The following is a 25,284-nucleotide window of genomic DNA, read 5'->3' on the forward strand; positions in this document are numbered from 1 at the left end:
GGCTCCTGCTGGGAGGAGGGGCGGGATATAAATCAAATAATAAATAAAAATAAATAAGTCATAATCGACTTGAAGGAACATAACAACAACAAAAATCCCTCTCAGAAGCATACATCGGGCAAGCAGTGCCACCTTGAGCTGAGGCACAGTAGCGTCGTTCCCACCAAGACCAGAATGCAGTGGAGGTTGGCCTAGTAGGGCAAATGAGGCAGAGCCCCATCAACCTCAGCCATTCCCTGCTTGCATGTGGCCCTGGCTGTCAGCTTCCTCCTCCTTAGACACAGCGTTGCCTTTGTAGAAGTCAACAGGGAGGAATAAGGGAACAAAATTAGAATAAGTTGCTTCTGCCTGTCATTGGCTCTGGCTTTAGCTGCTGTTGGCCTCCCTCCTTTATGCCCTACCAGTCCCAATGGCCACCAGCCGCCATTGCCAGAATGTCACGGTAGCGAGTGGACTTTCATACCCTTTTCCAGGGCTGGCACCAAGGTTGAGGGGGTCCTCAGCAAAGTTGACCTCTAGTGGGGCCCCTACTATGACAATGGGCTGGGAGGGGGCAGCGATTCTGTAGTGCCGGGAAGCTTCAAGAATTTCTCGCAATGCCCCCAATGTTGCATCACTATCGTGGCCACTTACACATCACACACACAAAAGGGGGCAGATCTGCACAACTGTCTGTGCTATTTTAATAGGTATAGGTTCAAATTTAGAAACAGAAATATAATACATCTCACCAGAGTGGGGAAGACTGGGTCCAGATGATCTATGTGCTAGTTCAGTCTGCTACTCAGGTGTTGTTAACTGTTGACAGGCAACTTCAAGGGCCCCTGCTGCTCTCCTGTCCTATAGCTCCTTATCTTAAACCAGATTTGGACCAGACTGCCCTTCAAATAGAGTACTCCTTCAAATAGAACACTGCCTCTGTCAGCCCTTCAAACAGGGAAGCGTTGTCTGCAAAGTAAGACACGTGGCCACCTTGAGCATCACCCGGGGCATGATGGGAAATATAAATTGTGGGCAGTTCCCAGACCCAGCTGCTTGGTGTGGGGCAGAGCAGGTGTCCATGTCACAGTGAGCCTTAAGGGAGTGCTGGGACTCTGCCAGCTGCCTGAAGATGCTGTGCCTGGACATTTCACACATTTACATGACAACAAACCTGGATTTTTCTTGGACTGTACTTTCAGTCGTAGCTCTTTGACATTTTTTATGTTACATCTTTGCAAAGACATATTTGTTCACATTTTTTGCTCGTCACAAAATGCAAGATAGGAGGTGTCCATCAGGAATTATTATGGGTTGTATCCAATACTAATCTTACTTACAGTAGACCCATTGAAATAAATAGTCATGGTTAAGTTCAGTCCATTAATTTCAGTGAGTCTACTCTGAATAAAACCTAATTGACAACAGTATATATTTAGTTATTAAGTGTATTTCTAATCCACCCATCATCCAAAAATCCAGGGTAGGGAACAATAAATTTAACATGGCACTAAGGCAATTGTTCCATCAGCACAAGGATTTTGCCTCGTGTGACAGAATTATCTTCCCCTCTTCTCCCAAATATGTTCTGTGATTCCCCCCAACCCTCCAGGGAAGATTTGGGGATGGTGCAGGATGCATGTGGGCAGGAGGAGGAGAGGGGGAAACCCCATTGCATCAGAGCTAACTCTAGCACTATCGCAAAAAGTTAATTGAGTAACACCCATAATTTAAAAACACCATTGGGGGGAGCATGCCGTACTGGGACATCTCTTGTTTTGCTGCCCATGGCAGCTGTTTGCTTCTGGCACCCATGACACTTTTATCATTGTATGAGTATCGGCACCTCACTTGTTTTACCAAAAAAGCACTGAAAACACCCATTACATAAAAATTAGCTAAAACAATAAAATGGTCAAAAAGCATAAGCAATGAACATTAAATGCAAGCAAAAACAACCAAGGGACTATCAAACTATTACAAACTGTGATCTCAGTCTACACTATGCCCCAATTCACATGTAATGCCAAGTCAAACCGTGGCTTAGCATGAGTGAGCAAATGTGCAGGTTCCCAGATTGAAGACTGCGGCCACTGCACTCCACCCTGGTCCTCCTGCTGCTGTGCTATCCAGGGCTACGCCCAAAATATGTGTAGGTAGATTCAAGAGGGCAAAGGTATCTTGGAGATTAATTATCAGTGGCTATCCTTGGGCTTCTTTATCCAATAACTCTTCCCTGTGCCACAGATATGGATTCTGCTTGGGGCGTTTCATATATTCTCTTCCTGAAGAAAGCATGCCTCCTCCCCTGTCTCTCTGGACCCTGAGCTGCCATGTACTCACGGTAATTCCTGGTAAGCAAGGTATAAAGGAATGGGTTGATGCAGCTGTTGCCATAGGTTAAGCAGGTAACACTAAAGTTGAGGTAAGCCTGGGCGGTCAGCCCAATCTCCAGATCTTTTGACCAGTACAACTTGGTGAGTTGCCAAGCCCAGAAGGGTACAAAACAGGCCCAGTAAGTTATGATGATGCTGAAGATCCTGGAGAACAGCTTCTGTTTCAAGACCCTGCCCACCACAGGGGACTGCATGGCTTTCATGGAAGTCCAATAGGCCTGAGCAAGACGGGAGTACACAATGCCCAGGACCAAACCAGGACAGAGGATACTTGTGCCAAATAAAACCGTGAGGTACACTCGGAATGCACCAGGCGTCCATGTGGGAAAGCAGATGAGTTTGTGGCTGCTGCCTTCCTGCAGCTGGATCATGACCATCATGGGCACCGTAAGCACCAACGAGAGGAGCCACACTGCAATGCTGGCAAGTTTGCGGGAGCTATTTCCAGCCCATCTGGCCCTCAGTGGTCTGGTCACTGCCCAATAACGCTCCAAGCTCATGGCAGTCAAAATGAAGATGCTAGCGTGCATTGTCAGTAAGTCCAAGCTGAGCAAAAGCCTGCAGCCCACATCCCCGAAGAACCAGTCCTGGGCAAAATATGTGCACACCACAAAGGGGATGGTGGAGAGGTAGAGCAAGTCAGCCAAGGCTAGATTGATCACGTAGACATACAAAGAGCCAGTCGAGCGAACCGACATGCCACCAAATGCCACCACCAGCGTATAGATATTCCCTGTTGTCCCAAAGAGACACATGAGAAGGAGGACAGTGCCCAAGACCCTGGTGACAGGGCTTTCCTCTCCAAGCTCATTGTCATCAGAAAAGTTGCCCCATGAAGCTTCTTCAAGGTGCTCTGCCATCATTGGGTACCCAAAGCATGCTCCAGTTCTGGGAGGAACTACCACATACATATGTTGTTTTGGCAACCAAAAATGGAAAGAAGCCAAAAATTACTTGGAGATGGGGCAGTCAATCTTCTCATATAAAATCATGTGGGTGATCAGGATGCCTGTCCTTGTTGCACCCCATGCTCATCTTACCATTCCTGAGAGCACATCCATTCTACTCATTCTCGTTCTCCCTCTCTCTCTTTCCATGACTTCTGTCTTCAAGCACTTGCTGGACCATTAATACGATGGAAACCTGCCTACAGCAGCAAAGGAGATTTCTTCCTCTCCTTCCCCTCCTCTAAAATCCAGGACGGCTGTGCTTCCCCAACTGCCCCCGTTCTCAAAAACATCCTTCCCCTCTGAGTGGAGGAATGTATCTGACTCATGGAGTCACACTCAAGTGCAAACACACTCAGCAATAGCTACTGGACTCTTTAGCTAGTAACTGAGGAATGGCACTATAGTCCTCCTCCCCAACAGACAGCATCGTTTTCTCCTTTTTAACTTTCCTCTTTTTTTCCTGTCTGTTTTTCCTCTGCTTTCTTTTTTGATCCCACCTCCACTTCCTTCCTTTTCTCCCCCTAATAAAGGGAGTAATTGAAGGTCTTTCATTAATACAGATGTGACTAAGAATCTGTGTCAGCTAGGGCTAGGAACTAGAAAAATCAGCTGAGTTCCTAAATTGGGGGTGGGGGGGAAGCAATGAACATGACTTCCCATGTCACAAAGTGGTAGCTGGCATTGTAATAAATGCAAATATACTGTATGTTTGTACCAGTGGAAAGGCCACACAACATCAGCACATGTGGGTGGGTTTTGATTATGTAGAGTTGCTGTTCATTTGTATTTATATGTTATTTTATTCTTTTGTACGTCACCTAGAGTGGCCGTTTCATACGGCCAGATAGGCGACTTAGAAATAAAATTTATTATTATTATTACATTTCCTTGTCAGAGGAATTTATCAAGTCACCTAAGACTGGCAGCTGAAAAACCTAGGGGCAACATCTCCCTTTCTTCAGATCACTGTCAGGGCCACCAACTTGAAGTGTTCTGAACACTTGAAATGTGCTGTATAAATGCTAAGAATAATTCAATTCAGCAACTACAGAATTCATGCAAGTGTATATACCAAATCACGAGGAACTACGGACATAGTGACGGCCACTTTGTTTTCAGAATATTCCTTCTTTCTTTTCCATTCCCCATCTATAATAGGCTGCAAGAATGTATGTTGTTATCTTCTTTGCTAGCTGAGCTACAAGTGTGCGCTCCACTGTCTCTGCTGGGAAGTTGGATTTTGGGATTAACATGCACCCCTCCAAATTCCACAATTAGCAGGTTTAAATTAAAGCTGTTGTAGTGTAGTGACTACTTGTGAGCTCACCGCAGCCACAAACAAGCCACTATTATAGTGTGGGAAGTTTGTAGTCCTCCAGATGTTGTTGAACTTCAGCTCCCATCAACCTCAGCCAGCACAGCTCATGGTCAGGGATGATGGGAGTTGTAGTGTAGCAACATCTGGAGGACAAAGGATTCCCCAGCCATGCACTATTTTCTGGGGCTCAACTCACACACATTTGCAACTGAGGGATAACAATACTGGCAGGAGTATTATTAGAATTACTGCTGTCAAGAAAAGCAGTTGCAATGGTCATTTAAAAAGTTGCCTTGTTGGACAAAAAATATTTTATATAATATAAAAGCATACAACTATAAAGGTTCAAAGTGTAGTGGCTTCTCTTGTGTTTGCAAAATATATGCAAACCCTTGAAACAGGCTGTATAAATGCGAAGAACGATTAAACGGTTCTATGAATGGCTTTGTAAAAATCTGCAACTGCAGAATTTATACAAGTGTGAATAGCAAATCATGAGAAAATAACATACCATCAAGTTCAGCCAATGTATATTTCGTTTTCTGTATATAGCGTAAACTCTCTAAAGTAACAGAAGGAGAACACTTTTATTAGGACCAACAAAAACATCACAAAGTAGTGAGCTGAAAGCAGGCAAGCAGGAGGGATTGCTGGGTGGGATGAATCTGCCCTTTGAAAGAGGGAGCTGAGGAGGTATTTGGCAGCCCAGTCCTCTGCATGTTTACTCAGAAATGTCTCACTTTTCCAATGGGACTTATTTGCTGGGAAGTATGCATAGACAGCAGTCTTGATTAGCTTAGTCCAGCCTTCCCCAACTGGAGCCCTCCAGGTGTTTTTGGATGACAACTTCCATCACCCCAATCATTTGGCCATGCTAGCTGGGATGATGGGAAGACATAGTCCAAAACATCTGAATGGCACCACATTGAGGAAGGCTGACATAGACCACACTAGGTGAAAAAAAGACCTGTGCTTGCACAAAACACTAAGGAGAGAAAAACACCACCGCCACTAGGACAATGGACACACTCCCCCTCTGGAAGCACACAAGCCAACAGCAATCTATGACCCACTTACAGCACTAAGTGGGCCTGCTGTTACTTTTCAATTTTTAATAATGGACTGACACAGCTGCTTGCAATGTTTGCTGTTTGTTTTAAACATCCTGGATTTTTCCTTGCCATTATAGTGATTTTCCTGACTATCTTGACCATAATCAGGACATTTGGCAACCCTATCCAATGATGTAGAGCAGGAGCGGGAAACTTTTTTTAGCCCAAGGATTAGATTCCCTTCTGGGGGCCACATGCCAGGGGTGGGCAGGGCCACAGGCAAGAGTGGGTGGATCAATACATGTAATTTTTACCTTTCTACAGTAGGCTAGTTTCTACACACACCCCTTTCTATCCTCCATCCACCAGGAGACATTATCATTATTCAAGGACCCTTTCCAGCCAGAGAAAAACATTCAGGGTATGAAGCAGGGGCAGTGAGCGGTGTGACCTGGGGGAGTTCAGAGGGCCAGACAGAGGGGCATGGAGGGCTGCATTTGGCCTCTGGGCCTGAGGTTCCTCACCCCTGGCCTACAGAATAAAAATGACAGAAGCCTACCAGATAGGGTGGGGTTTATCAGCAAAGTGCAAGAAGGCATGAACATGCTTGCCATGGATTTTATGGCTGCTTGTCATGGCTTGGAACAAAACACCCTTAGTTTATGCCATGCAATCAGCAGTAATGCTAACACCAGTACTCTCCAATAGAGAGAAATGGAATTCTCTGCCCATATGTTTGCAGTTCTCGCGAGCTTCTCAGAGTCAAACACGGTTAGGAGGAGCATCAGCTGTGAAGAGCTGCCTTGGCAACTGAGTGCTGGATGAGCTGTTCTATGAACCCAGCTTGATCAGAGGGGAAAACATGACTGTGAAAGGCTTGGCAGTATAACTGAATGTTTTGGTGTTCTTTTCTGGATTAAGTTTAACAACATAATGCTCCCACAAATATTTCCAGGATTCTAACTGAGCCGCTCAGAAGTGATTTCTTTGAACCCAAGCCACAAATTATGTTCTTATGGACATGCAACATGATATACCTGTAATCGCTTCATTAAACAGAAAATTTATCCCACTTCTAAGATAGCTTCTGGTTGCAAATACAAACATGCACTTGTGATTGCTTACAAATCTGATGGGTTCATCTGATGGATATGAGAAGAGGGACCAAGCTGGCTGTTGAGAATCCCCAGGAACCCCACCTGCTTGTCTAAAAAGAAAGGTATGCAGTATTATGACAGCTACCCCTTGAGTAGGGGTAGACATTCATTTTTTAAATGAATGGAAATAAAACAAGCTCCATTAGTTTCATTCATTTTAGTTAGGAAATCACATGAGAATTCTAATGAAAGTTCTGAACAAAAAGTTATTCATTTTTCATTTGATTGTTTTTCATTAATTTCTGCTGGGGAGAAAAATGGAAACACTCTGTACAGGTATCACAGAAAGATTACAGGGACAGGATGAGAGAGAGAGAGAGAGAGAGAGAGAGAGAGAGAGAGAGAGAGAGAGAGAGAGAGCGCAAAGGATCTGTCAGACATAAAATGGGGAGCCTAAAATATCATGCCACATTACAATCAGAAGAATTGGTGGTTCTCTCACTGAAAACAAGGAATATCTTGTAGAATATACACTTTTTCAATGCCTTATAAAATTGAGGCCCTTTGTCCAGTCTGCCTGAAATTATTTGGCTGATCTGGTGCTCTGTGGTGATAGTAGAATGCCTAGAAATTTAATGATATTTGGACAGAAAACACAGGTGACCGGCAGCAGAAGAGGGGCTAGGTCTTCGATTGACATCAGTGGAATAATGAAAACTAATGCAATTAAAATGAATGGAAAACAAAAATGAATGGATAATACAGATTTCTTCTTTGTTCTTTACCAGTTTTGAGAGCGAGGCATGCATGTGTGGATCACCCAGAACAGTCTCTATACCCATGACACTCATTTTTCTGGAGGCAACAATATGAACTCAAAGGGCAAGTACCACTGCTGGATGTCAGGAAGCTGAGGTTAAGCCAAAGCTGGCAGGTTATATCAGGGCCTTGAATAGATGGCAAAATGGAGAAACCTGGTAGCCACAAGATCAGAATTATCACACGGTAAGAGGCAAGGGGCTGGGTGAGAAATAGGAGCAAAATAAAATATTCATATTTTGGGTACATATACACATAGTCATTATGATGAGTGGGGGTTTTGCATCCTCCTGTTGAAACCTTTAATAGACAGCAGCCAAATCATTAGCAACCAGTAGTAAGCCATGGGGGAGGGCACCTGCATACAGTGTGGCCAACAGAAAGAAAGCCTGCCAGGGGCTTCACAAATAGTTCGTCAACTCATCTAGATCACCTCCTCTGCTTTCCACCTTTGCATCTAGTTTCCTTGCTGATCAAAACAGCAAAATGCTCTGATGTCCAAATGGATCCAGAAGCTCTTTAGCAGCAAGCACCATGACCAGATGCGGTTCATTTCAACACATCCTCCCAACAAAATGTATCATATTAAAGAGGATAGGCAGGCTGCTTCAAAAAAGATGTGGTTCATCAGTCTAAGGACACATGTTCCCAATCACGAGGCACTGGAATATAGATAGCAGCTTATGTGGTAGATGTCTTCTTTTCCTGTCTTTCCCAAAGAGAGCAGACCAAGCAGAATAGTAGCAAGGCTCTCTGCTTCAGACATTAGGGCTTGAGCTTGAAACAAGCTTCAACTGTAGGGAAACAGAGGATGCATTAGAGCACAAAAATTAGCACCTACAGGCAAGGATGGCTAAGTTCTGTAATTATATTCTCAAACAAAATTTAATACCGGACACCGAATGCAGTCTTTATTTTATCTTATAATAAAGTTTCTAGGTCTCAAGAATGCAAAGACAAGCTTGAAAAGATGTGAACAATGCCTGGTGAAATCACAGAAGTCAGGGTGGGATTTCCAGAGGTCTGGGGGCAGAAGACCCCACAGTCCCTGGGCCCCTGAAAACCATGTCCCCCCAACAGCTGGCGGTCTCCAGCATATGTCTTTCTTTTTTAAAAAAACTTTTTTACAGATGGGACGCTGCTGTAATCAAAGCAAACTACGTGCCCACCATCTTTAAATTTCCCAGAGTGCCTCTGGACCCCATATTGATCCAGAGGCAGTCTGAGCACTGGAGAGAGCAGGCACAACTGTTTGCTCTGATGCAATAGTGCACTCACTATTAAAACAAAAAAATCCAAAAGAGAGGGAAAGACACTAGCTGCAACTGATGAGGAGAAACGATTTGGGGAGGAGGATGCTGTATTTTTGCTTCCCCAAGCCACTGCTGGTGTAGACCACCTCCCCTCCAGTGTTGCATTCGGAAGCAAAAACACTGCTGTGCATGCGCACACACACACATGTATACAAGCTGTTTGTCTGGAAGAAGTCAGTTGGGCTAGTAACTGTTCTATTCAAACATTAAATGTGATTTTTTGATGGGGCATGACTGAAAAAAAATCCTTATCTATACCACTAACCTTTACCTACCACTAAGTCTTGTACCGATAGGGATTTTTTTCAATCATGCCCCATGACTGATAGCATTCAGACATCACAAAATCACATTTAATGTTTGAATAGATCAATTGCTAGCTCAATTGACTTCTTCCAGGCTTGTTTAGGTTGCGTTTTTTTCCTTTTTGGCACATGCAAGCTGTTTGTCTGCACCTGCCCCCTCTGCTGAGTGTGTGTATGTGTGTTCTGGAGGGAAAGAGAAAATGTTGTGATGATTTGGGGGGGGGACAGATGGCATCTTGTCGAGGGCCCCCTGAAACCTTCCAGTGGCTCTGGTCTGGGGCAGCAGAGGGTGATAATACCTTACTGCTCAGGAAATACTGTATGACAAGCTGGGGTAGCATAGTGGCCAAGAGGCTGAACTACAAATGATGAGGTCCGCAGTTCAAATCTCAATGCTGCCATGAACTCCCAGAGGCGAGCTGAATCTCAGCTCTCCTTCTGCAATACAGGGCTAACAATACTGGCCTAAGTGCTACAGAAATGCCAAGTTTAATTATCAATGTCCCAGTCGTAAGAACCCTGTGGATGAATGCATAAGATAAAAGTCCTTCTAGTCCTTACTTGCATACTCCTGGGGTGTCATGGGCTGCTCTATGACGTGCCTGAAGGCTGCAATCCACTCTTGCTGATCCCTCTCAGTCTCACAGGTGAAGAGGTAATTACGGTCGGGGGTGACGATGGTGATGCCATGTGGCCAGGTGAAGCTACCCTGAGTGCCAGTTGGCAGCCCTTGCAGGACAGCGTACCCATGTTCCCTACTGCCCACAAACACTTCGCCTTTAGCAAAAGCATCCTGCGAAGTGGGAGAAAAATGGGAGACCGAGTGGCCTTGGGATTCCAGTTTGTGTCAGTGACTGAGAGCACACCACACCAGGATGAAAACCTGACAAGGTTGTCAAAATAGTTTTCTGGGGGGAGGGGCAATGGGAAGGGAGTGAAGGACAATGAGGTGCCAGCATCTTAACTCCCACCCTTTAAAGTTAGAAGCAGCAGCAGCAATGGGGCAGCCAAAGCACCAGCAGGAACATCCAAGGCCTGGGGATATGGACGTTTTCCATCATTGTTCCTTTCACAACAGGGACAGGGGACTTGTGGCCCTCTTGATGTCATTGGACTCCAATTCTCATTAGTCATAGCCCCCATGGCCTTTGGCCAGGGATGATAGGAGCTGTAGTCCAACAACATCTGGAGGACCAGAAGTTTCCCCATCCCTGGCTTGGAGGGTGTGATGTGGCCAGAGGCTGCCAATTGACTGTGCCCCAGAAGCGGGCAGCAAAGCAAACACAATACAATATACAGTAAACTCTCGGTCTATACATTGTGGTACTTCTTGACTCACGTTGTCTGAATGCTCTACTGTAGGATCAAACAACGGAGCTTCAGTTTGCTCACCCATATCCAATCCAAAACTGTTTCCAAGATGGTTTAGAGCAGGGGTGTGGAATCTGTGGCCCCTGGAGATGTAGTCAGGCTTCAGCTCCCATCAGATCCACCCAGAGTGGCCAGTAAGGTAAGATGGGATCTATAGTCCAACAACATCTATGTGGCCACAGGCTCCCCATTCCTGGGTCCAAAACATTCACCAGACAAACTTGCCACTAGGAAGACAGTCAAGAGCTGCAGATGGCCGAGCTGCAGGGGTGAGGAGATGCCCTGTTCCCAAGCAACACAAATATCTAGTGCTTCCTAGCCCTGGTTGCCAGGAAGCATACTTTGGGAGGGGCGAGGGATCTATTCTCCCCTGTGGAACCCTTAAGGAACAGCTATAAGGCAGGGGTGGCTACCCTGTGGCCCTCCAGATCTTGCTGAACTACAACTCATATCATCCCTTATCACTGGCCATGCTGACTGAAGCGGATGGGAGTTGCAATTCAATAACATCTAGGTACTCCATCCCTGACCTAAAGCCTGTTGGGACCTTTCCCCCAGTGGAGACTGGTGGCTCTGATGTTGGTGGGGCAATGAATCTGCTCTGGGTTCTAATCCCAGACTTTCAGGCTTTCAGCACCTTGGCTAGCTCCTTGAAAGTTCAGACTAAAACCTAGAGCGGATTCACTGCCCCACTCACATTGGAGCCATCAGCCTCCACTGATTTCCCCAGAGCTTCCTAGATCAGTACTGTCTTCACTGACTAGCAGAGGCTCTCTAAGATTTCAGGCAAAGGGCAACCGAAGTCCTCCCTGGAGACGCTGGGGATTGAAACTATGATTGAATCAGCGTTGCCTTTAAAAGTGTTCATTATGTAACCTGATGACGAGTTAGTGCCTGGATTTGTTTGTTTTCCTGTTCCCTTGTTTGTTTTCCCCATTCCTTTTGCTCTTTGTACTCTGTCAAGTACAATAGTACATGCAAGCATGTAGGCAGGGACTATATTACTGTTTAATTTTGCAGAGTGTCTAGAAAGCTTGAGGAACAAGAGAACAACAACAAATGCCTGCCAGCAAGTTTCTTTTGCCCCAGATGCCAATTTCTCCACATCTCTTTCACTTCTAGGTTGGGCAACCGGAGGAGGAAAAGCAGGCAAGCTCTTCTTAGAGGGATGGGCTTGGCCCAAAGGCTTAAGGGGCTGACCCTCCGTAGTAATTCTGGATTACCTAACAGAGAACAAGGGTGTGATTTTGTGCACCTTGCGGAGGAGAGATCAATTGAAAGAGGGTGCTTTTGAAGAGAAAATGGCTCTTTTTGTGGTCCTTCCTGTTACCCCCTTTAGAGCAGGGACAGGGAACCTCAGATTTGGGGGCTGAATCCCCGGCATCTCCTGGCAGAAGTTGGATTGCCCCTTGCCTGAAACCTAAAGAGCTGCTTCTAGTCAGTGCAGACAATACTGAGTTGGATGGCCCAATGGCCTGACTCAGCATGAGGCAGTTTCCTAGGCTTCCATGTTGTTTCTAATGACACAAGGCTTTAGAGTGTTGAGCTGACTCTTTGCTCCTGTTTTGAGTTTGCCCATGACCAGAGGAAAAAAACAGCCCGGCCTGCTCCTGTGCCTTTAACAAAAGTCTGATAGCAGAAATCAAGCAGTAAAACTTTACATTACTTTATTGGGATTGCAACAAGGGCTGGTTCAATAGTCGGCAACCGTGCCCTTATTTCAATAGAATGGCTATTTCTCTGCTGAAAGACAGCGTAACAAAGAATTGGGAGGGGAGTGAGGTGGGCAGCAGGAAGGGTCAACAGGTTCCTGGCTTACCAAAGGATCCTTGAAGTACATCAGTCTTCTATGGTCCAGAGTGAACCAGCGCCTCTTGAAAGGCTCCTTCTGCTGCAGAGGAGAACCAAAGATATTTAAAAGAGGAGGGAGCCCTCTCTTGGTCAATCTTGGGAACTGGCTTTAAAAGGGTATTGAAATCCTCTATTGCCATCTGTTCTAGTAGATGGCATAGGTGTTGAGAGTTTGGGTTGTTGTTGTTGTTTTGTTACGTTTGCATCCCAGCCACCTCCAAAGAGCTCAGAGTAATTCCTATGCAATTTCCCATCCACACATTGGCCAGGCCCAGCTTTGCTTAGTCTGAGAGATGGAACGACATGTAGAAATTGGTTAAAATATAACCCTTTTGTACAGTCTCTGAACTGGGCACATTACCCACTTGTACTCTGCAAAAGGTTTCAAGGATTTGGCTGCTGACAGTGAATGAAATGAGCAGTTGATCTGATACAGTAAAATTTTCTTTTTCACTTGATCCCCCTAATGGATTAAATGGATGGAATGACAAGCAAACTATTTTCCTAACAGTCTGCTGCTTTGTAGCAACTTGGCTGTACTACAGAGCAGTGGCTCCCAATTTTTTTTCCGCATGGACCACTTGAAAATTGCTGAGGGTCTTGGTGGACCACTTAACTATTTATCTGCCTGTTGTAGCAATTCAATATGTAATATAATAAAATGCAATATATGAAATAAAAGAAGCAATTAAAAATCAATATAAATATTCAATGGGATGGATGTTCTGCCTTCTATCTTCAATCACAAATCCACAGACATACTGCAGACCACCTGCATGAGGCTCATGGACCACTGGTGGTTCATGGATCACTGTTTGGGAGCCCCCTGCTATAGTGGGAAATTCAGGCTGTAATTCTACCCACGCTTAACTGAAAGTAAGCCCCGATAAAAACAACGGGATGTGCCATGTGTAGGATTGCATTATAAGTCAGTCTTAGTCTGTTGCCATCAAAGACTTTTAGCACCTGAAAGACCACCAAATGTATTGCACATAAAGATTTGTGGACGTCTGTGAAATGTTAGCTCCACTTGACACACACACAGAGAAAACAAGGGAAAGGAGGAGGGCAAATGGCAGTGAAATAAGGTAAGCAAAGAGGCCACTCAAAACTTCAGTAATTAGTGATAACCTAACTATTGCAGCTTAGCCATGTTAATTAACACTTGTAGAGGAGCAGGAAATCATTATCTTAAGCCTAACTTAATAGAACCAAGCTTCTTCATTAGTTTTATTTCATAAGAAGCTGCCTTGTACTAAGTTAAATCCTCGGCCCCTTCAGTCCTGCATTGTCTACTGACTGAAAGCAGCCCTCAGGATCTGAGGCAGGGACCTTTCCCAGCTGTGGCTTCCTGAGATCTCCTCTCACTGGAGATGCCATGGATCTGGGGCCTTCCACATGCAAAGCATGTGCCCTGCCCCTGGACTGTGATCCCTTTCTTACATCATGCTAGAATCTCCCTTCACAATTCCTTTGCTGGAAATGGCAACTTTGGGGGTTTTTTGGCTCTCATACTCTGGCACTCCTGATGATTTGGAGGTAACCCCAATCTTGCAAGATGCCTTCTTAATATTTTCACTTTGCCAATACTTTCCTCTTGGCCATATCTTGGGCAAGTTAAATCTTTTTTTGTTTTGAATGTATTATCACCTCTCGTAACTTCTAAGATTAGCAGAGGTTTTTAAAAATAAAACAAATCTAAATAAATAAATATACCCTGGGCCCAGTCTTCTCCATGTAGCCTTCTTTCAGGAAATTCCGTGTTAACCGACTTTTGAGCTGTAAAAAAATAATAGCTTCTGATTTATCAGAATTGCCAGGAAGACACCCGAACACTATGGATAATAAAAGATTTTGATAAACTGGAGATCTCTGAAGGGAAACTCTCATTTTACTCAAGGTATCAAAATGCCACCCAGCTGGACATGTGTACACACACTCACACACATATAAAAATACTTGATGCTTGGTCAACTACACACACACAAACATCACCCAGTTTCACCTTGAGTCAAAAATGGCCACAGAGCTGAAAACAATGAGACTTGCAATGCCGCTATGAAGCCAGTTCGTCTGTAGTGTAGCCTTGCTAGCTGGCTATAGTTGCCTCCAAACTGGCAGTATTTTGCAGGAGGAATTCAAGCACATATTAGAAACTTGGATTGTGCAATTAAAGTGTATTAAAGTGCTCTGTTGCCCTAGTGCAGCCTTTCCCAACGAGTGGGCCACCAGATGTTGTTGGACCACAACTCCCATCAGCCTCAGCCAGCATTGCCAATGGTCAGGAAAGATGGGAATTGTGGTCCAACAACATCTGGTGGCCCACTAGTTGGGAAACGCTGCCCTAGTGCAACACCACCTTTTTTAAAAAAAGACATTTTGCAGTCAGGAAAGCGATGGGGAAATGCACTGAAAACTGTGGAGTGAACAAATAATTAACAGGAAGACATATAAACATGGTGCAGTGCAAACAAATCAAGAAGAATGCTCATTGTCACATACCCTTCCCCACAAAATGAATTCTCAATAAAGATCTGACATAGTCTACTAACCCCTGCATAAGATTTGTGCATGCAAATCAGGGTGAATGCAAAATAAACAGGTCACCTGAAGGAGTCCTGTCTTGTTCCATAACTTTCTTACCTCTTGATCACTTGTAACAGGAAAGGCCACTTTCAGATAGTGGAATTGTACTGCACGAATGGCATTGAACCAGTTCACAATTTCCTAGATAGAGAAAGGGCACACAAAAGAACACTGAATAGGTGACTGGAAGCTTGATCCTATGCAGGTCTACTCAGAAGCAAGTCCCATTTGTTTCCAAGAACAAAAGAACACTGCTGGATCAGACCAAAGGCCCATCTACTCCAACATCCTGTTCTCTTAGTGGCCATTCACACAGCTGATGTTAAAGAAAAGCTGACTCTGAGCACATTCTGAGCGTAGGAATTTGTTTTCAGTACAAGAACTGAATTTGAGCTCACAGGCCTTTCATGCAGAAGACCACTTTGGGTTAGCTTTCTTCATTTCAGCAACCTAATTTAGATGGGGGGAAAGCCATTCTGTTGCTGCTATTAAACTCTTGGAAGTCATAAACCATTGCTGATCTTCAGAGATCTACCAATAGATCCTCATCCACCATCTTCTGTACACCTTGCATATAAGGTGATGATTCTGCCAAATCCAGTCTCTCTCCATAAAGACATGGCTGGGACATATTGCTAGGCCAGGTCTATGTACCTTCCCATCCTCATGGTAAAGGAAGATGTTGCGAGTCTTGTTATCTTTAAGATAGGTGATCTGTAGGCCATTTGGGTTCCCTGTCTTCTCTGGCTGGAACGTGGCATTGACAGTGTCAATTTTAACAACTATTTTAGGTTCTTTTGCCTGAAAAGAAATAATTTTATTATTATATATACAACATCAATGATGTACATAGGATCTTAGAAAGTTTCATCAGAAAGGAAGAAAAAAGAGAGGTCCTTATCCCTAATGCGCTTACAGTTTAAAATGTCAAAATAGACAAGAGGACAGCAAGGAACACTTCCCTTATTCTACTACAAAAAAAATCCTGAAAGGTCCTAGGAAAGGTTGCACATTCTGGCACTCCCAAGTAGACTGTCTGTTACTCACATCATGTTTGATGAAATACTTGAGACAGCCCCCTCTCTCAGACAGGAGAAACCTACGTGGAAGATACTGCCCGTTGTCACGGCCTCGTTTCCACAAGACCCCTTCTTTCAGACCTAGGAGAAGAAATCCAAGCTGGAGATTATGTACAATGGCCAGAGCACAGGTATCCAAGCGCGTTGGGAACACAGGAAGCTGCTTCATACTAGGGGTACCTCCAGACTGTCAGTATGTCGCAGGAGGAGTTTGAACGGAAACTGGAAATTTAGGTTTGCACAATTAGTATTGATTAAAGTGCTCGGTTGCCTTGGTGCTACTTTTTTTTAAAAATGGACATTTTGCAGTTAGCAAAGTACCTGAAAAGTGCGGGATGAACAAATGATTAATGGGAAGACATATAAACACCCTGCAAGCAAATCAGAGTGAATGCTCAGTCGTATAACCTCCCTGAAAACAAATCAGAATGATTGCCCAGTAAAGACTGGATATAGTCCAGCTTTGGGCTAGCAGTCAGGATGAATGCTCAATCAGTAGGTTGTGCCCCGTGTAATTGTGCCTGCACCCTACTTATCTAGTACACTTGTAAACAGATTACATAAAGTCAGACTTTTTGTCCATCTAACCCAGTATTGTCTGCTCTGGCTGGCAGTAGCTTGCCAGAGTTGCAGGCAAAGAAGAGTCTTCCCCGTCACCTGTTACCTGATCTTTTTAACTGGAGATCTCAGAGAACGGAACTGGGACCTTCTGCCTGCAAAACAGGTGCTTACCACTGGGCAATGGTCCATCCCCACTGGCCACTGAAGTTTCTATACAGCAGATACATTATTCCCCACAGAGGTCAAATTCCTCCGTCTTTCTACAGTACTCCAAAAATCTTTTTTTAGGACAGTGCATTTTCTTGATGAGAGATGATCAGGGAATTATCTGATTTGTAGTTATTAAGGAGTAATTACTTAGGTTCTAATTTCCACTTTCCTTCTGACAATTTCTTGTGTCTGCTTACAGCTGTGTGACAGCAGCAGTTTGACAGGTGGCATTTCCCTCCACCATTGCTAGAGAATGCAGCAGCTACTGAATTGCTGCCTGTCATCCATCTTCTGTAAGTATTCCAGTTTTAAGGGGTGGGAGGTAGACGTGAAATTTGCTCTGCCTGTCCTCATTGAAAAAACGTTCACACAGAGAGACTGTCTCTCACTGTTTTCACACCCTCTGTCATGTGTAAGCCACATGTTCTGAATTAGAATTCTTCCTGTTGCATGCGGCTTCTCCAGCAAGCCATTTCCTCTAATGGGTAAGTAATGAAGTGACACCCTGCAGCACTGATGATGTCTATTCATGATCCACTCTGGAGCTTTAAGGAGGAAGACAATTTGGCAAGGTGCTTCACCTGACCTATCACAGCTAGCAAGTCAGCTTCCTAGTGATGCTTCCTGACATTGGCACCAGCACCTGGCAACTGCCAGAGCCCCACTGTCCTGACAGGGCCCACTGCTGACGCCTGTCCTGGGCTGCCCTTAATTTTTTATTCTGACTTGGCACTCTAAGCAGTGCCCATGCAGCTGACCTAGTGCCATTCTGGGGCATTGTAAGAAATTAAAAGGGTGGCTACACCCAGCCACCCAGCACTGCCAATACAGCCAGGTAATCCAGCCAGAGCTCACTAACAGAGGAAGGGGCCCACCAGAGGACACTTGCCTCAGCACCCCCCTCAAACCTGGATCTGGGCCTGGTGCTTATTATCTAACCTACAACAATGAGAGCTCTTTCATGGCATTATCCTGTCAGTTAGGGGAGTGTCACCTCTAGATCCTGAGAGGGCTCCGGTACCTAGGGTTGCAATCCATTTCTCATATTTATGGACCGTTCATATTTCAGGGCCCTCTGCACACATACGAGGGAGAAGGTGCATTACTGGTAGAGCTCATCCAAATTCCCTATGAGGGCAGAATTGTTTATGCAAGCAAACTTCTGTGGGTGCTGAATATAGTGCTTCTATACCAAGCAGGATGACCTCATGCAAAAGAGGGCAGGGCTCTGTCCTGCACCTTTGTGTAGAAAAGGGAATTTCAGTAGGTGGGGCTTGCATGAGGAGGCCAACCTGCTGAAATCTCGCTTCTACATAGCTGTCAAAGGTACAGGAGCCCTACCCTCATTTGCCGCCCTGTTAACAACAGAGCCCACTCCATCAGAAGGGGAAATTCCACCAGGTTCTGAGTCTCCTGTCACCTCAACAATGTGACTAGGGAAAGCCTCTCTTGGCGAAATGCTCTCTTCTGTGTCCTTCTCAGGGTCTGGAGCTGGCAACTCAACTGTCAGGACTAAGAAGGCCTCTGCAAATTGCACCAATGTTACTGTATTGCAGGGATGGAGAAACCTTTTTCAGCCTGAGGGCCACATTCCCTTCTGGGCAACCTTCTGGGGGCCACAAGCCAGTGGTAAGCAAGGCCAGAGGCAAAAGTAACTGGAGCCACAAATATGAATTGTACCTTTGTACAGCAGTCTTGTTTCTCTACACACTCAGGCACCCCCCTCTGCCTCCCATCCAGGCAAGTAAGAGGCATTATCCGAGTTCAAGGACACATTCCAGCCAGGAAAAAACACTCAAGGAGGTCGCAAAGCAGGACTGGTGAATCCCGAGGGCCAGACAGAGAGGCCTGGAAGACCACATCTGGCCCATGGGTCTGAGATTCCCCCCTCCCCGTCGTGGTGTCAGCTTCCTCTTGACTGTCTCTCTTGTGGCAGCTAGCTGTTCAGAGGGACACCGTCCACTGCAGAATTATTACCATTGGAATACTGTGGCTGTTTTCCTGGCTGCGTGAATTCCTTCCGTTCATACTTGGCTCGTATCCACTGCTCTCTCAAGACTCTGCGAGATGTCACAAGAGGCAATATAGTGATAGGTTAAGAGAAATCCAGCAATTCCTCACCACTCCCTCTAATTCCCTTCCCAGATGGAGTTACGGCACTTACAGGCAATCTGTGTGGACTGGGCGGTAATAGTATGTAGGAACATGGGCCTCGTACGTTGCTTTGGCCACTGCATTCCCCTGCTGCATCAAAAACTAAAATGGGAAGATGCACAAGTTAACACTCATTTACTTACATTTAGGTCAGCCTTCCTCAACCGGGTGCCTTCCAGATGGTTTGGACTGCGACTCCCATCAGCCCCGCCAGCAGGGGTCAGATGATACAGATACTCTCCTGACTAGCCCTACTCTTACTTACCACCCCTAACATTTACAAAAGCCTTGCCACCTACAAACTCTGAACAATCTTCATTCTCTGTACAAATAATTGTCTCCCAAAATCAGCATCGGATTAAACGGGGACGTTATGCTGAAACAACATTCAGGAAGTCAAAATTATTGCACCAAAGTGCACTTCACACTTGACAGAGCTTGCCACCAATTATATCCTAGAGCAGGAGTGAGGAATCTCCAGCCAGTCTTGGCCCTCCAGAGGATCCAAGTTGGTCCACAAGGCCATTTCCCCCAACCCATGATCACCTGTCCATCACCTGACATTGACAGGTGTGGTTCAATCCTGCCAGGTGCTGCTTTGCCAGTACATTCTCTGAAGGGAACCTGCTGGCGAGGCAGACCCTTGCAGCCAGGAAGATTTTACTCCCTTCTCCCACCCACATGGGACAAGTGTGACAAGTGGGTGGGATCTCCCACCTATCAGTCACCTGACATTATCATGACATCAGATGACTGATAGGTGGGTGGGCCTGCAGGGGTGGGGGTGATAAAGACCTGACCTGGCCCACTGGGCCAAAAAGGTTACCCACCCCTGCCACCTTATGGTATGTGGGTTTGAAAATAATTGCATTTGTATTTTAAACTTTGTAGGTGTATCATTACTTATATACTATTTTACAGAATAACAAACAAACATAAGAGGGCAAGTCCCTGACAAATCAGTGCTTAAAATAGCATAGGTCTACATCTAAAATAGCAATATATGAAGTAACATTAGGGCTACCATGACTTGGTCTGAGCACACTTGCTGAATTTTTAGGAGTTGAATTCCACGTGGTGCAGCTTTTTCCCACCACTGTAACTGGAGAAGCCACACCTGGCAGAGTTCTCCCTGCTATGCAACTGTAGCAGTCTTCTAAAGATTTGAACTGGTAACCCCTCATTTTACAAAGATTCATACCCCCCCTACTGGACTGCCACTAAAATCTTTTGCAATATAGTTTCTATTTTCCTCTTCCTGAGGTCCTGTTTACTGGTATCTGAAATAAGGGAGATAAGGCAGAGAACTGTAAAGTATCTCATTTCAGGGAATAAAATGAGGACACCTTTCACAATGGGAAGCCTCCACAAAACTGGACCACAACAGTGCTCCCAATTTGGTTGGAGTCCTACCCTGTGAGGTATTTAGGATAGCAGTTAATCCAGACCCGCTCAAAATAAAAGAACATTAAACAAAGGTCCACAATATTTGCCTACCAAAAACTGTGGTCACCTGGTTTTTTTATTTATTACATACATTTATGTCTCAACTTTCCATTTGAGATGCTTATGGCAACTCACATAAGCAAACATAATTAAAATACAAGGTACCAAGGGAGGAAAGAATTCCTGCCCCTCCCTTGCTGACTTGGCTGTTACTATTCTTTCCTGGGGGAAAGGGAGACAGGGAATTTGCCCGTCTGGCCAACATTGGGAGGAGGGGCTCTGAATACCTCCACAGAGCAGAGGTCAAGAGCAGGAAAGGCTAGTAAGGAGCTTGCTGGTTTGACCCTGCAAGGAAAGGACAGGGTCACTGTCTGGAGACAATCCATGCTCACCTCTGCAGCCTCCAAGCTGGAAGGAAGCTTGGTCACTTGTCGTGCTTTCCAAAGGGTAGTGTTATACTCACCATGGTGAGCCAAAACATGGAAGCCTAAACCTAAAATTATAGAGCTAAAAAGGACCAGTCAGTGAGGCAAGATTTGTGTGTTTTAATTTTGCAAAAACAATAACCACATAATCAAAAAATAAAATTTCTAATTGGTTTACATAAACTAGCATAAAATATTTATCAAACAATACAGATGAAATTGACAAAATTTAAAAACGAGCAAATGTAATTTCCATATTTTGAGAAATGTCATGTCTATATGATTGGTACCTATATGATTAATCCAGCCACACGGTTGTGCTTGTTTAAATCACTCCTCACCTAATACATATCCCTAACCCTTCAAGATCCCGCTGTGTTACATGATGTCAGGCTTCTACAAAGCCCCAAATGCCCCCTCCTTCCCTGACACAGCAACCTTAGCAGAGTTCACCCTCTCCTCATCCCCCATGACAAACATTTTTGTAGCTTAGTGCCATCCCTTCCTCTTTACTCCAGCATGCTAGAGAGCAAAGATGGGGAAATGTTTGCATGTCCTGTACAAATATATCAGAGTAAGAAGCTTCTTAGAGCAACAAGACTCACCTGCACCTCATCTTCGTCCCAGTGGTCCACCTTTAGTGATTTGATTTTGCTGATGTCAGGGATGTTGCGATGAATCCCTGAGCAGCTTAAGCAGAGGAAGACACCCAAAGTATAGGAGGCCCAGTCAGGATCTAAGGGGGGGGGAAGTGTATCAGTAGCTGTGGATTGGGTCTTGACAGGCTTGGCTTGGATATTAAGAACATATGAATATAAGAAGAGCCCTGTTGGATGAGACCAAACACCCATCTACCCCAACATCCTGTCCTCATAGTAACCAACCAGATGTTTATGAGAAGCCCACATGCAGGACCTAAGCGTAATCTAGGTTTGCTGTGTTCCCTCCTGGGCAACCTTCCATACACAACATGCAAAAGTGGTCGGTGCTGGTTAGGCCTCATTTTGAGTACTGCGTCCAGTTCTGTATACTGCATTTTAAGAAGGATGCAGACAAACTGGAACAGCTTCAGAGGAGGACAACAAGGGCGATCAGGAGACTGGAAACAAAGCCCTATGAGAGACTGAAAGAACTGGGCATGTTTACTCTTGAGAAGACTGAGGGGAGATACAATAGCACTCTTCAAAGACTTGAAAGGTTGTCGCACAGAGGAGGGCCAGGATCTCTTCTTGATCATCCTAGAGTACAGGACATGGAATAATATTGGCTCAAGTTGCAGGGAGCCAGATTTTAACTGAACATCAGGAAAAACCTCCTGTTAAAGAGGTATGACAATGGAAGCAATTACCTAGGGAGGAGGTGGACAACACTGGAGGCCTTCAAGAGGCAGCTGGACAGCCACCTCTCAGGTATGCTTTAACTTGGATTCCTGCACTCAGCAGGGGGTTGCACTCCATGGCCTTATAGGCCCCTTCCAACTCTACGATTCTATGATTCTAAGAGACGAGTGTAATTTTTTTCTTTCTGCAGCAGACTAGTTTCTACACACACTCATACACCCCTCTCTATCCTCCATCGTGACAACCAAGATTCCATATTAGAGTTCAAGGACACATTTCAGTCAGGCAAAATCACTTAGGCTGTGAAGCCATGTCAGTGACAGGTGTGGCCTGGGGAGATGGAGTGTGGCCTGACAGAATTCCAAGGGCCAGACAGAGTGGCCTGGAGGGCCACTTTTGCCCCTCCCCCCTGCAAGACTGGAGGTTCCCTGCCCCACCCTAGTGCAACAAATTCACTGTAGAAAAGAAACAGACTTTTAGTGATTAGGAAAGTGATGGGGGATGCATTAAAAAGTGAGGAATGAATAATGATTAACAGGAAGACATATAAACATCCCCCAAGCACATCAGGATGAATGCTCATTGTCATATAACCTCCCTACAAACAAATCAGAACGAATGCTCAGTACAGACCAGACATAATCTAACTTTCATGTAAACTTTGTGTGAGAAAATCAAGATGAATAGCTCAATATACGTGTTAGCTGGAAGAGCCCCAGGCTAGATAAAGCACACAGCACCCAAACCTGCCTTGCCCCCAAGGGCCAAAACTGCTTCCTCTCTACTAATTCTCCCCTCTAATTCCTTCCAAGATACTATCATTCTTTTGTCTGTTGCAGATGTCCATCATCTTTGCTAACTGCCTTCCTCTTCTGCACTGCATCTTCATTCTTTTGCCTCCACAAGAGAGATTTACCAGGTTTCCCGCAATCTGCACACAAGGTGTTCTCTTCTCTACTCCATACTTCCTTGAGGCCTTTCACAGTCCTGCTATCTTCTGTAGCCATCGTCTTTGGAATGCTTTGGAACCCTCCAGGCGGGTCAGAAATTTGTTTTCTTGGTTCCTGTGACCACCCGTCCACCTTGCACAGAGAATTTTTTAGGTGTCTTTCTTTTTTGGGAGGAGATGGGGACAGATAATAAAAAGCCCAGCCTCTCTGCGTGAGGCAGCTGGAGTGATAGAAAGCGGCTGCAAGGCAAAGCAACTCAGGCTGAGGTGTTAGGCCCAGGCAGCAGCAGCAGCAGCAGCAGCAGAAAAGGAGGCCGTACCCGTGGGTACAAAGGGAAGTGCAGCTATTAACCACAAAACCGGTTTTTCCACATCTCACAGAGCTCAAGTACGAGCCCAAGGAAAAGGAACTCAAGCAGCAAGCAAAGTGATAAAACGCAGCACAACCCACATTGCTCTGTCAATAAACTCTGTCCGTTACTATGCCCTTGCTTGTTAAATGGCTCTTGGAGTGCTCATAAGCCTACACAAACACTCCATTTGGAGCTGGCACTGTTTTTATTGAAGAGATGAAACAAAATCAAGAGGAAGAGATCATACATAACTTGACCAAGACCATGCAAGAAATCAGTGGCAGAGACTGGAAAAACCCCTAGAGCAGCCTTCACCAACACGGTATCCTCCATGTGTTGTGGAACTCCACCTCCCGTCAGCCCCAGCTAGCCTGGCGAATGGTTGAACATGATAGTTGTAGGGAGTTGTAGTTCAGCAACACCTGGAAGGACATCGATAAGCCACCCAACTGATTTGTTGCACTTCTGAACTAAATTGTGAGCATTGAACCAGTTGTGAGAGAAATACTTTTGGAAGACAGAACTGCATGGGAAGGCCAACATAGGTAAACAGCAATAAACCCCTTAAAAAACTTAAGATTTCCAAAAAGTGCTTAGGTGGATAGTTTTCTTTTGCCTGGTACTGGCAAGATTGCAAGTAGGCATGTAGCAAGAGTATTCAGGGAGAGCCATTAAGAAGATAAGAAGAGCCCTGCTGGATCAGACCAATGGCCCATCTAGTCCAGCATCCTGTTCTCACAGTGGCCAACCAGATACCTATGGGAAGCCCACAAGCAGGACCTGAGTGCAAGAGCACTCTCCCCACTTGCGATTCCCAGCAACTGGTATTCAGAGGCATACTGCTTCTGACAGTAGCCACTGATGACCTTATTGTCCATGAATTTGTCTAATCCTCTTTTAAAGCCATCCAAGTTGCTGGCCATCACTACCTCCTGTGGGAGCAAATTACATAATTAGAGCATCACTGCTGTGAAAGCCCTCTCTCTTGTTACTATTGAATAGTATACCTCTGATAAAAGGGGAAAAAAGAGGAAATGGGCAGAAGAGCTTCACATGGGCAGACTGATGTGGGAAGAGGTGCTCTTTCGGGGGTGAGGGAGGCAGTCCCAAGGCATATAGTGCAGGGGTGAACCTATGGCCCCTGGGCCTAATTAGGTCCATCAGGCCTCTGAATTTGGTGCAGGGAGGCCATTCTGGACAATCCTTGCCCACCTATTAGTCACCTGATGTCAGGCGCAGAGATCTGTTATCTCCAATCTAAGTGCTAAGATCAGAAATAAGGGATGTCATACCTCCAGTCTTAGCGGTCGGCACCACAGCACTAAGATCAGAAATAAATCTTTGCTGTTCCCTTTCACTATCAAAGATGTTTGGTCTTTGATGGCAGCAGGCAGAAGCTTATCTCTCATCTTAGTGCTGTAATCTCACAAAGCTAAGATGGGAGAAAGGCCTCTGCCAATGGCCTTTTAAAGAGCGAGCAGGGGCTTAACTTTGATCTTAGCTCTGTGAGAGTACAGTGCTAAGATCAGAGATAAGCTTCTGTTTGCTCCCTGCTTGAAATATGAATCACCTGACATCATATGATGTCAAGTGATTGATAGGTCAGTGGCCTCTCAAAGGCATTGCTATCGTATGGATTTTGAAATGCATGTGTTTCAAAACTCCATAGAGAACTAGCAGCAACTACTGAGTAAAAAGAGGCACACAGTAATAGATGGTAAGTTGCAGTT

The 25,284-nt window shown here is 45.2% G+C and overlaps 2 protein-coding genes across 2 annotated transcripts; both read right to left on the reverse strand.

Moving 5' to 3' along the window:
* Window positions 1-2,197: 2,197 nt before the first annotated feature.
* Window positions 2,198-3,461, reverse strand: LOC133363312 (urotensin-2 receptor-like). The gene is made up of 2 exons (XM_061582716.1): window positions 3,449-3,461; window positions 2,198-3,240 (listed from the first exon to the last, which is right to left on the reverse strand). Exon 2 carries the CDS (start codon window positions 3,236-3,238, stop codon window positions 2,198-2,200), a length of 1,041 nt encoding a protein of 346 aa, XP_061438700.1. The 5' UTR covers window positions 3,239-3,240; window positions 3,449-3,461.
* A 2,305-nt stretch (window positions 3,462-5,766) lies between these two features.
* Window positions 5,767-23,520, reverse strand: LOC133390454 (arf-GAP with dual PH domain-containing protein 1-like). Its single transcript, XM_061639066.1, has 11 exons — window positions 23,169-23,520; window positions 21,518-21,648; window positions 19,052-19,143; window positions 18,865-18,947; window positions 16,085-16,197; window positions 15,692-15,838; window positions 15,095-15,178; window positions 14,168-14,230; window positions 12,420-12,491; window positions 9,791-10,022; window positions 5,767-8,405 (listed from the first exon to the last, which is right to left on the reverse strand). The coding sequence occupies exons 1-11, from the start codon at window positions 23,257-23,259 to the stop codon at window positions 8,377-8,379; spliced, it is 1,137 nt and encodes a 378-aa protein (XP_061495050.1). The 5' UTR covers window positions 23,260-23,520; the 3' UTR covers window positions 5,767-8,376.
* Between the last annotated feature and the right edge of the window lie 1,764 nt (window positions 23,521-25,284).

This window comes from Rhineura floridana, chromosome 8, assembly GCF_030035675.1.
Source record: "Rhineura floridana isolate rRhiFlo1 chromosome 8, rRhiFlo1.hap2, whole genome shotgun sequence".
Lineage (NCBI taxonomy): Eukaryota > Metazoa > Chordata > Lepidosauria > Squamata > Rhineuridae > Rhineura > Rhineura floridana.